Here is an 11769-nt window from a genome sequence, read left to right as displayed (position 1 = left end):
CCTGCTATTAAAATCAAATAACCTGGTATCCCAGCTACTTGGGCTGAGAAGAGAATCTCATTACTCAATGACAGTGTTAGGCTTTACTACAAATGTTTAGTCTTCCTAATAAAACTATAGCCTGCATTAAAAAAAAAAGTTTCAGTGTGCTTACATGCAGGGATCTTACATTGCAATGTGACGCGCATGCTCTGTACTGTGGTATGTTTATGGTATATCAATGTCAACCCTGCTTGTATGGACAAAACCAGTGGATCAATATAGGTGAGCTGCTGCTTTTCTTTTATTGGGAGGGGAAAAGAAGTCTGCTAAAGCATATTTATACCCTTTTCATCATATGTGGTGCATAATTTTTCTGAAACTTTTATAAATTGTTTATCTTGACGTATTTTATATTAAGGAAAGCATAAGCTGTTTAAGGTAGTTAACTAAATAACTAGAGCAAAACTACCCAAGGATAAAAGTAGCTACCTGAGGCAAGCTCATCGTGTATGTGTGTGGTCGGTTACAACTCACGCCCTGGCCTCTCTTCTCCTATCCACCATTTTAAGGCTGCCAGAACCAAACTGATTCCATAACATAAGGAATAATCATGTAAATGGGTCTCTAATATGCATTTTTTTTATATAAACTAAAGCCATTATGTAGGGGTTGTTACTTAACCATACAGTGTAAAATGTGCATGTCAACCTGTAATGCTGGCACCCTGTTTCTAAATAGTAGACGTGCAAATGGGCCAAAAACTATTCTAACAAATTTTTTGTTTCGTTCCCTGCCCATTCATTTGGACTGAAAATTCAGGGGCATTTTTAATTCGGGAATGAAATTTGTTGCCCGGTGCCCACATTCAGTCATGTTCTCTAAATGTTTCCCTACTGAACACTTCTGCATCTTCTTTCTCCTACTTTGACAGCTTAATCTTCTTTCTTTGTCCACAGCGCTGGACATAACCCTGCGTCTTTCGCCAAAATGGCGACACTGTGGTGACGTCCTCCCAATTGAGGGGAGAGGACACTGCTGCATGAGCTGCTGTATTGAAAAAGGTTTTCACGGCTTTATAAAAATCACAAAATTTATAAAAATTCTGTAAATTTGCAACTCGTACGAATCCGAATGCGGAAGTCTATTAAAGTTACCTTCTATCACAGCTGAAACCATTGCATGGACTACAAAACGTTTATAGGTGTTAAAATGGCTTGCAAAATAGCAGAACATACCTGGCACCAGTAGTAGTTCCCATAACAGCAGCTCTGTTGCCTGATGCATTTTGTCCCTGAATGAGGGACTTGCTTATAGGTCAAGGACACAATGCATCAGGTGACTGAGGTTCCAGAAGGGCTATTATATGAATATTTTTTTAATAGAATTTATTTATAAATAATCCCCAATGTGAACATAATCCATTGTCTGTATGTCACACAAACAGCAGAGGGCCGGAACAGCAGACCGCATGGCAGTCTCAAGAGATCTTCTGATCTCTCAAACTGACCCGGCCCTGTTTTGATGCCAATCCACTAGAACGCAATGTGAGGGCAATTAACGCAGCCACAGCTAAAAATATAATTGACAGGTAAATTTAAAAGGGGTTAGGATATGCTCTATTCTCAGTCTGCTTTATTTACTGCTATAAAAGCTACTTCATAAAGATGACCAGGAGTTATAAAATAAATCCTAAACTTATATTGCACTCCTCCCCTGGATTCAAAAAGCTATCATTTAAAATGTAATATAAGGAATGCTAGAACCATTGGTGTATTAAGAAAGAATAAAAACATCCATTAAAATTTTATTTACAGTTCCTCAAATAAAAGCATTTAACCAATATTATTCATGAATTGTAATAAAAAAACAAAAACACAGAAAAGCTGTAACAACCCTTCCTCGACAATGATGTTTGCAAAATATATACATGTGTGGGGGTACAAGAACATAAAATGTGTATTTTAGATTTGAAAGGAAGTTGCATAGATCGGATATAAAACATTAGTATGGTAAGGATTTATACAAGTAGAGTGGGATTAAATTCACCAGACCAGAAATATTATAAAGCATACTTAAATATCAAAATTATTCATCCCTGAGCTCTTTCATTACCTCTGTCACTGGTTCACGTCTATACAGGGAGGAATCTAAAGGTCCGATTCACTAAACAGTGAGTTCCAGTACAATTTTAAATCGCATGTCACCACATTAAATATACCACACAACCATGGCCCTGCACAATGCATTGTTAAAGGGTTGGTTGTCCTTCCCATTTTTTTTTTTTGCATTAGAGAATTAAATGGTGGTGAGGGAGGCATTATAAATAAATTACATTTCTAAACAAATGTGTCCCCCACCAGACAAAAAAAAATATACTATTCATTACTATAACATGCTAAAATATATTTAAGGGGAAAAGGCATTTTTCTTTCTGTTCCATTTTCTTCATCCCGCTCCTTAATTTAAAGCAGCAAGAGAAAATCATCTCCCCCGTCTTTGTATGCAGAACTCCGCTGTTCAGCGAACCAACAACAAATGTGCTACATAACTTTTTATAAAGCCGTTTATATACAAGAAATAGTAAACAAAACAGAAGGGTGCAAACAATATGTTGGATTTCTTACGATTGTGGTGTATTCTAACAAGATAACATGATACAATGACTTTGGAACAGAACACCATCATGGAGATTGCACACAAAGAACAAACCATAGCTGAATATATATTAACTAAATAAGGCATACAAAAACCCTATATGCACTAAGAAGAAAAACTGATAGAAATAAAGTTTTATGTTTCTGCATTTAATTAAATGAACAAGGCTAAATTGACACGTGCCCATTCAGTCTGTAAAAAAAAAAGAAAATTGATGTATAGATATATACATCTACATCAACTAGTTATGCACCAAGGTTTTAGAAAATCCAATAGCATACCACACTACAGCCAGTAAGGTGGGGGTTTGTTTCCTACTGAACTGCAGAAGAGTTGTGGTCTTGACTCCCTAAATTCACTATGAATTATAAAGGACCATCCCCGATAGAATCATCTGCAACAACGGCCAAGATGCATAGTACAACCAATTCAAGCTATTCTTGAAGCAGAAGCCCACTGGGGTTGGCCCTTAAGAATACAAAGTAAAGTCAGTGCAACGGAACTAAAACTCTTTCGCCAACTCCTTCTTTACTAAGCCATCCCCATTGAAAAGGTTACTGCTTACATGGTTAGTTGTCGAGCAATATGGCACTCACACAGACGTGAAAACCCGAACACACAACCGTTCCTTCAAACCCATAACATACATTCAGTAACAAAGTTCAACGTTAATCTCATCAACTGATGCGTAACCAATGGAGCCAAACGATTTCAAGCTGAAGTGTATATATTTTGGGAGACTGCTGTCAGAGTTCAATGGCCCCCCATCTTAATTTTGGTGCAAATTAGGATTTTACTAGTTTAAAGCCTTGGCCAGTATCAAGCACCGCTGGGAGAAACCAATTCATTTTTAACCTTTTGAGGCAATTGTAGCAAACTTTGCAGAGCCAGAACATGTTAAGAGCACCGCACCAATTGGCTAAATGAACAAGTGGGTAAGTAATGCGAGGGAAATAGATTATCCAATGTTTGGTGACATCGTTCCCAGTTGGTAAATGCAGTGTATAGTCACTCCAGCGTTTCGACACACCATATATTGCCTTCACGGTACGTCCTTTCTCAGACCAGCTGATGTTATTGTCAGGGTTGCAGTTGTACTCCACCCATTCCTTGGTGAAATCACCCAGCTGTGGAGGATCTGCTTCTTCGATATCTACTACCCTCGCCAGTTCAGCCCCTTGGACAGCAATGTACTGATCGTTAACTTTTCTGACTTCCTTAACCCATGGCTGGGAACTCTCCGTGTCAAGTACGATTATAAGTCTTGAGCAAAAGGCACTATTTTTCTCTCGCCACCATTCCAACAGAGTTTCAAAACGCAACGTCTCACCACCTGCAAATAGTTTGAAACAGGAAAAACATGAAGAATACACAAAAAAAAACTAAGCATACAAGGTTAACTATGTGACTGCCAAAACAAAACAATCAATGGATACAATATTACATCACAAAACAAAAAATGGTTCAAGTATCTCCACCATGTTACAAAACACATACAGGCAATACAATAACCTAGTATATACCTACATAGCTATGTAAGGGCTTTAAACGGGAATATGTAATGGAGCGATACGACCCTCTAGAACAGCGGTTCTCAACCTGTGGGTCGCGACCCCTTTGGGGCCGAACGACCCTTTCACAGGGGTCGCCTAAGACCATCGGAAAACACATATTTCACAATATATAATTACATCATTTTATGGTTGGGAGTCACCACAACATGAGGAACTGCATTAAAGGGTCGCAGCATTAGGAAGGGTGAGAACCACAGCTCAAGAACACACAAAAACTTTGTATGTGGGGTATTAATGTAATCGGGATGTTCCTGAACGTAAATTGGACATCTACTGTGTAGAAGGAATCTAACACGGATTTGCAAAAATGGGTGGTTTTTTCTATTTTAGTATAGGTTATTAACATATTAAACGCTAATAATCACATTGTATGTGTTTTAAAAGAAGGCCATGAACAAAACTACGTATATTTCGTGCAGGTACACCATACAGAAAAGGGGAATCATGGTTTATCAAACATCTGGTAAAAATCATACACATTAGGGTAGGAAATTCCCTCGGGTCTGAATGGGTTAAATAAAACCTTTTGGGTTATGCTATGAGAGATGAGATTACATGGAGTTTGTTAACTTCTTGGGCTATTTTTGACGATCTTGCAGACCTGTCTTCATCTACTGCACCTTAACTTAGCTGTACCTCTGAAATGAGTTTGAACTAGTAAATAATCAGTCCCGCGTTTGTTGCTGTTATATTGAAAAGGTTTCTGAAATGTGGAATCTATATTTTTCACAGTTTCTAAAGACAATTCCCCTATGCGTTCAGTGCTGTTCTTAGTGCACAGAATTTTCCTCATGCCTAGAAGGTTATATCTTTTCCTTACCGAGCAGCGCTAAAGATGGTCCTACTGGGAACTTTCAGCCAGAGGCCATTACTCTCTGTCCAGTCCTATTGTATCATGCATTAGCCAAAAGGGACTGCACAGAAAACTCCATAATAAGCACATCAACGCCTAGTCAAAATATACGACACCTTAGGCGTTTGCTCCCTGGGATATCCAGGTGGCGGAACACTTAATAAAGCACACAGAAAAGTCTGCAGGTGGTCCAGAGCAACACCTGGAGGTGCACACTGAATACTTATAAGCTACACAGATATATACACACACACTATATTATATATATATATATATAATGTAAATGGGTTAAGCCGTATTAGTCCAGTAGACACAATGTCAAAAAATCTGAGTATTGCAGAGTATGCGGTGATACCTTTTTTTATTGGATCAGTATTGCTTCAGACCTGATGAAGAGAGGATAACTCTTGAAAGCTTGTCTCTTAAATATTGTTAGTCCAATAAAAAAGGTATCACCGCATACTCTGCAATACTCTGATTTTTTGACATACATACATATATTTTTTTTTGTTTATTATTATTATTATTATTATTATTATTATTATTATTATTTAGCTAAGCCAAGTACATTACATGATGGTTATCAAAACATGCAAACAGCAGATATCTCATTTCTTTTTTTCTTTTGCAGAAAAAAACCCCAAAACACTAAAATCTAATAGGCCATAAAGCATCTATCAGGCAGTTTTAGACTGTCTGTTACGCCTGGGTAGTTGGTAGCTTATTTTGGAGAGAAAAAAAAAAACAAAAAAACAAAAACTGGAAAACTTCCAAGTGCCTAGCAATCATGAAATATTATGTGACTCCACATCAATCGCATACTAAATATGCCTAATTGAAACAAGTAAACAGAATCTTTTTATACACAATTGCTAGCAGAGGGTTAACATTTTCTAATTCTTAATAGCGCTCTCCAGAGGTCCTAAAATGGTCTAGATTTAAAAAAAAAAAAAAAAAAGTTAATGACAGTGCCTTCCATCTGTCACGGCACATTAGTGTCTGATAAACTATGCTTAGCTATATTAGCCAAACCCCTAGCTTTGCCATCAGTGACTAACGGATAACAAACAAACAAAATATCTACGCAGCTAACCTGTAGATGAACAGGATGGTCGGTCATCAAACAAGTATAAAAACTGATACACTGCCACAAAACTACCCAGACATGTAAATGTCTGGAACACCAGCCATGTTTGACACGGAACAATGGACATTTTATATGTTACTGCCAATTCCTCTATCTGGCACACAAAAACTTAACATCTTAAAAAAGCCCACCCACTCACCTGCTAATGCCCACTCCCCAGTGCCATGGGAATGTCCACTGTAATATATGATGTACGTATCGTGTCTGGGACCGTCAGACGTTCTTAGCTCCAGGAAAGATTTAATTTTTGAATGCAGAGTGTCAAAATTAAGTCCACTTGTAGAGTAGTCACACCCATAGGTTTCAATCATGTGAGAGGCAAAGAATCGCTGGATACCATTTAACATCCCCGTTGACCGCATGTTCAGTTCCTGTACATGTTCTGGTGGAAGAAGCAAAGGCTGTCCATTGGGACTGGATTCAAAGAAAAAGAAAATATATCTCAGGTTTATTTTGGGTGAAATTAAAAAGTAAAAGTGATTGCTTCTATACAAATTAATAATTGGCTAGTGGTTGTTTTTCCATGTCTCTAAGGGGCCTGCTTAACTTGCTTATTACATATAACGGCCATGTAAGATTTCTTTTGATGACTTTTCACACTTCTCCATAAGTCTTCAGTGTACCAGATAGGCTGCTTACAGACATTTACAAAACTATCCTGTTCACTATTATTTTTAGCTTTGCTAGATATTTATCCTGAAATGAGTATGACCTACAGAAGAAGATTAGGTTATGCATAAGAAGAGTCTCGTGGCCCTAGTGTCTTTCTGATGTGTATAAAGAGACATTGGAACCCAATGTATGATGTTGGTATGGATCAGCACATTGGTAATAACAAAAATGACCATCACAATCTCAATAAGCTATGGAGGATATGGATCTGCTCAAGAACTATCAAAATATTTCTTTGCAGATTTTTTTTCCTATATGCATTGTGTGTGTATATTTTAACAATTAAGTGCCCATATGTAACCCTCCATGGAAGAGATAAGTATTTGCTGTCTGATCCAGATAAATCCATTATCGTATATACTTATATCTATACAGATGCTAGCCTTTTATTTCTTACCAAAATACTAAAACCAAAAATATATAGTTAACAATATACAGTAACAGAAAATAAATACCTGCAGAAGTTTGTGGGTATCACAACTGCATATCCAACACAGGTCCCTCCCAGACAACTACCCAATTCATGGAAAAGACCATGCGCCATGGACTCCAAGGGTAATACAATCAGGAACACGCTCATGAAGATCCCATTAGATGGCTATAATGCAAGCAACAATATAAACATTAGAGCCTTAATGCCAGTTCAGAAACGTGTGCTGTGCTGAACTTATCTCTCACCGGGAAGAAGAAGAAAAACAATCAGCTAGAAACCCTAGGTCTGTTCACTAAAGGAAGGAGTGACATCACTATACATTATGAAGGCCCAACACCAGTGATCTTCTGCTGCAGGAGGAATATGGCTGGTCTTCTACGATGCATAGCCAAAAAGTCAAAAAGGCCAACTCAGAATCTCTCGGAGAACCTTGGCAGTGTTGGCCCTTCATAATGAAGTGAGGTAGTTAAAAACCACAACTCCCCCTCTAGTGAATAAACTCAGATGCATCTCATATATAACCCATACTCTGTAAATTGTCAAGATATCCAAAACACAAATCACATTATCAACTGACCACCAAAGCATGTGCACACAGTTTGCTTGGACGCCATTTCATTGAATAATAAAGCGCTTCGTATATAATAATAAACATCACCTCTGAGCCACTATTTTGTAAGGGTGATAATATGGTTTGAACATTACTACTGTGGGGGGGGGCACGCTATTCCACCTACTCTGATTATTTTTAATGTCTCATTTATTGTTCCACATACATTATTCCATTTAAGTAAACATATTTAATTATGATAAATTATTAGGTGGTTATCCCTTAAAAGACAAAAAAAGTCCAGCTCTATTAGTGCCTTTCCCCATATATGAAAACTGCTTAATAACAATTCAGCCTTACCTGCCAAGATACAGCACCAAGAACTGCTGTCGCAAGCAGACTGAAGAAGACCAAACGCTCAGAAATTAGGCAAAAATGACGCATTCCTTTTGAAGCCATAACTCTGTCCAGGCTGTTGTGATCTGGTCTGTGGGTGTAGTATACTTTGTGACAATCATTTAGTTTTGTATGGAAGCCCCACAGGGTAATTACAAATATGATATGACAGATCAACCAAAAAATGCCAAAAATGGAAAAGCCAGGAATAACAAAATACCAGAGCTGTAGGTCACTTAATTTTAAGGCAGCAAGCACAAAAAAGATAAACTCGATGATCCCAATTAAGACAACTGAAAGCCTCCTGCAAATATTTCTCCGGTACAGATATGGCTTCCATCGTTCTGTAACAGAGAGCCCACTGAAGTAGACATCAAGGAGCGGCTCGCTTACAATGCAACAAAAGAAACAAGACAAGGCATACGGGTTCACAGGAATCTGCAACGACGGGAAAAACAGCACAGGTGCCAGGACTGCAAAAGTCACCAAGTTCGGAATAGCGAGGAAGGTCTTCATCCGCAAATCAATAATTAACAAGGCAAACGCAGCTACTAGCAAGATGATGCTTATGGATTTTTCTAACAGCATGATAGTGCTGGCGATCGCAAAGCCAACGAGCTCCAGAAACTCAGCAGAGGTCAGAAAAGTGGGACGATGTCTAACACAGCCACAAATTCGCTCCACCAGAGCACACAAAGTTCTTATACCTATGGAGGAAACGAGCAAGTATTTGGTGGCTTCTTCCTTTACATCATGCCGGAACTTGGAATCATCAATAAAGCAAAGGAGACCAAGTAGGAATCCGAACCAGAGATTGGAAAGGCTTACGCTGGCGGCTTCCATTGAAAAATAATAGTACAAGATGCTTGCAATTCCAAGGATGAAGAGGCCTAATATGAATATTACTAATATCAGGGTATCCGCGGTCTGCTCCCATCTAACATAAAGGCCCATGCATATAGCGACTAGCAAACTTATCCTTGCGAAATAGCCCAGGTATCTGACTGATGAATGCATGTTGACTTCTTTATTTGCCTCTTCTAGTTTTGTCATCGCTGCGTGCAAACAGTGACTAACGCAGTAACGAAGTGACCTACACATGTAAACCGGTGAAAAGTGGGGATTCCCAAACTTCAAAGGAATAACTGGTTTGTTTGTTTGTTTTTGTTTTTTTTTTTCTTTCTGGGCCGAACTGGAGTTACATTCAAGTTTTTATTTGTGCAGTTTGACTGATAGACCTAGAAAATAAAAAGTAGAAAATAAACATGAGCAGAAATACAAAAATCAGACAGTAACAGAATACTTTGGCAATCACACCTTCAGAACACGTATTATATGCGAGCACAAAATAACATGCCCTGTATAAGAGGTGTTATTGTGACTTTTATTTGTAATATAGCTATAGGGACCATACATGAATGGCTATTATACATGATATTTCCTAGTAGAAGTATTAAAGGAACACTCCGCATTCTCCGAATGCATATTAGATGATTCTACAGAATCCCCCCTCGCATATGCAGAAGGTACAGCACATACATATAAAGGACGTCACAGCTATCGTATTATTATTATTTATTGTTGTTGTTTACATAACACCATCATATTACACAACGCTGTACAATTTTCATATGCATTAAAGTGCCTTTAATGGAGAGTGGACGTTGCGCCAAAAAGTTTTAAATCATATCAATTTATAAGAGGTCAAAGCATAATTCTTAATCACAAGAAAAACAATATTTCCCAACATATTATTGCTCAGCTGCTGTGGGCTTTTAGCACATTTTGTAAGCGATGCACTGCCTATGTTTTCATTATTACATTTATTATTTTTTTTATTTAACTAGCAAGGTTTCCAGCTTTATTTATATATATATATATATATATATATATATATATATATATAATCAGAATTCAGCATTGCTGAAAATTAATATAACCTAATTTAACTTCCTGAAGTTGGTAACAATATTATAAACTGACTCTTTAGTTGAATGTAATTCCTTTTGCTTTTTAGAGAGGCATTTAATGGATTGCACTCAATCACATAGACAACTTCATTTGGAATAACAGCCGTGGATGCCAAAATGTCATAAAGTAGATATACCCCCGAACAAAGCATGCATGAATATTTATTTCACCGAAAACCTGTCCTTTCGATATTGAATCCATAAGAGGCAGGATGATCTATTGAGGGCGGAAGCCATATAAAATGGACTCGGAAATACACACAACTTCCTCAAAACTTTTCAAACTAAAAAAAATCAGGATGGGAATTGTGTGTATAGCATGAAAGCGAGGAGGGAGTACTGAAGCCCCAAAGGCGTATTTTATTTTGCCCCCTTCCCCGAGGTAATCAACCGAGTAAAGGAAACCGGGAGCATGCAGGATAGTGAGAGCACAGCCAGTTCTAAAAAGTTATACACACCACCGTGTCAAAGCGCTCCTCTCTTCAGGGTCACTTCCACGGCACATCGTACATCCGCCCTGCACAGTGCGAAGAACAAATGTACGGCTTCCGAAGTGTCAGAATCCTGGAAACATGCCATTAAAGACAGAAACTTTCTTCAACGCTGACTTAAAAGAAGTCAGTAAAGCCAGTTTCCGAAAGTACCGGGGGCTTTCATCTTAACGCAGGAGCAGGCAGACTGCCACGACTTCCTGCATTCAGCGTGAGTCCGCCCACACGCTCATTCTGTCAAGTGACGGTGACCGGGGGCTGGGGAGCGGCGGTATCGAGACGCGATGTACGGCGTCCTGCTTTGATCACACTAGTGAGAACGGCGAACGTCACTTCCTTCTATCAGATTGCTGCCGTTGACGTTTGATTGGCTATACTGAGAGTTGTTGGTTGCTTTGCTTTCTATACTGGAGAAAGCATACAGTCTGTCCTAATTGGAAAAAGTTATTTGATAAACATGATATTTGTCTATGCTTTGTTCATTTTCTTTAGTGGAAAAAGACAAAAAAAACAAAACAAATTTCATATTTTTTTAAATAAACAGTTAACAGACCAAGCTATGGCATGACTTTTTCTTATATGGTATGATAAAATATATGTTTACCAATAATTTGCGTGCATGTTTTATTAACACATATAATTAGTAGATGGCAGTAAACAATGTTGTGCCCTCGTCTTAAAGGGACACTCAGCCATCATGTACTCACTGGACTCTTCTCCCAAGTATGACGACCAGGCACAGCAACCAGTCAGTTGCAAGGATCATCGTAGCTGCAAAGGGGGGGCAAACTACATATCAATGTCTATGTATTTAGAATGTGATGTCATCAAAGTCCCTGTTGGTGTAATGGTCAGGTGTCCCAATACTTTGGGCGGTCCCAAATGATCTTGGTGGGCAGGCCAAACAAGCCCCAATTAAAGGGAAAATGGGCGGGAAGCAGGGCGCATCAAGACCCTGCCCTCGCAACCCGGAGGATTCGGGTCTTGACCGGGAGAACCGGTGATGTGGTGCTTCACCCAGAGATCTCTGGGTCAAACCCGGAGGG

The 11769-nt window shown here is 38.6% G+C and overlaps 1 protein-coding gene across 1 annotated transcript; it reads right to left on the bottom strand.

The window, feature by feature from the left end:
* Window positions 1-3346: 3346 nt before the first annotated feature.
* TMEM168 (transmembrane protein 168) lies at window positions 3347-11011 on the bottom strand. The gene is made up of 5 exons (XM_053463195.1): window positions 10691-11011; window positions 8227-9500; window positions 7339-7481; window positions 6351-6625; window positions 3347-3970 (listed from the first exon to the last, which is right to left on the bottom strand). Exons 2-5 carry the CDS (start codon window positions 9361-9363, stop codon window positions 3423-3425), a joined length of 2103 nt encoding a protein of 700 aa, XP_053319170.1. The 5' UTR covers window positions 9364-9500; window positions 10691-11011; the 3' UTR covers window positions 3347-3422.
* Between the last annotated feature and the right edge of the window lie 758 nt (window positions 11012-11769).

Source organism: Spea bombifrons, chromosome 4 (assembly GCF_027358695.1).
Source record: "Spea bombifrons isolate aSpeBom1 chromosome 4, aSpeBom1.2.pri, whole genome shotgun sequence".
NCBI classification, from domain to species: Eukaryota; Metazoa; Chordata; class Amphibia; order Anura; family Pelobatidae; genus Spea; species Spea bombifrons.
This window is presented reverse-complemented; position numbering and strand designations above follow the sequence as displayed.

Excerpts from the sequence above, each read along its gene's own strand:
- TMEM168 (XM_053463195.1), bottom strand. The coding sequence starts at position 9,363 with ATGTGTAGGTCACTTCGTTACTGCGTTAGTCACTGTTTGCACGCAGCG. Across the intron at positions 6,626-7,338 it reads ATACCCACAAACTTCTGCAG|TCCCAATGGACAGCCTTTGC; the intron begins GTATTTATTTTC and ends CTTTGAATCCAG. Across the intron at positions 3,971-6,350 it reads TGGGGAGTGGGCATTAGCAG|GTGGTGAGACGTTGCGTTTT; the intron begins GTGAGTGGGTGG and ends AACTATTTGCAG.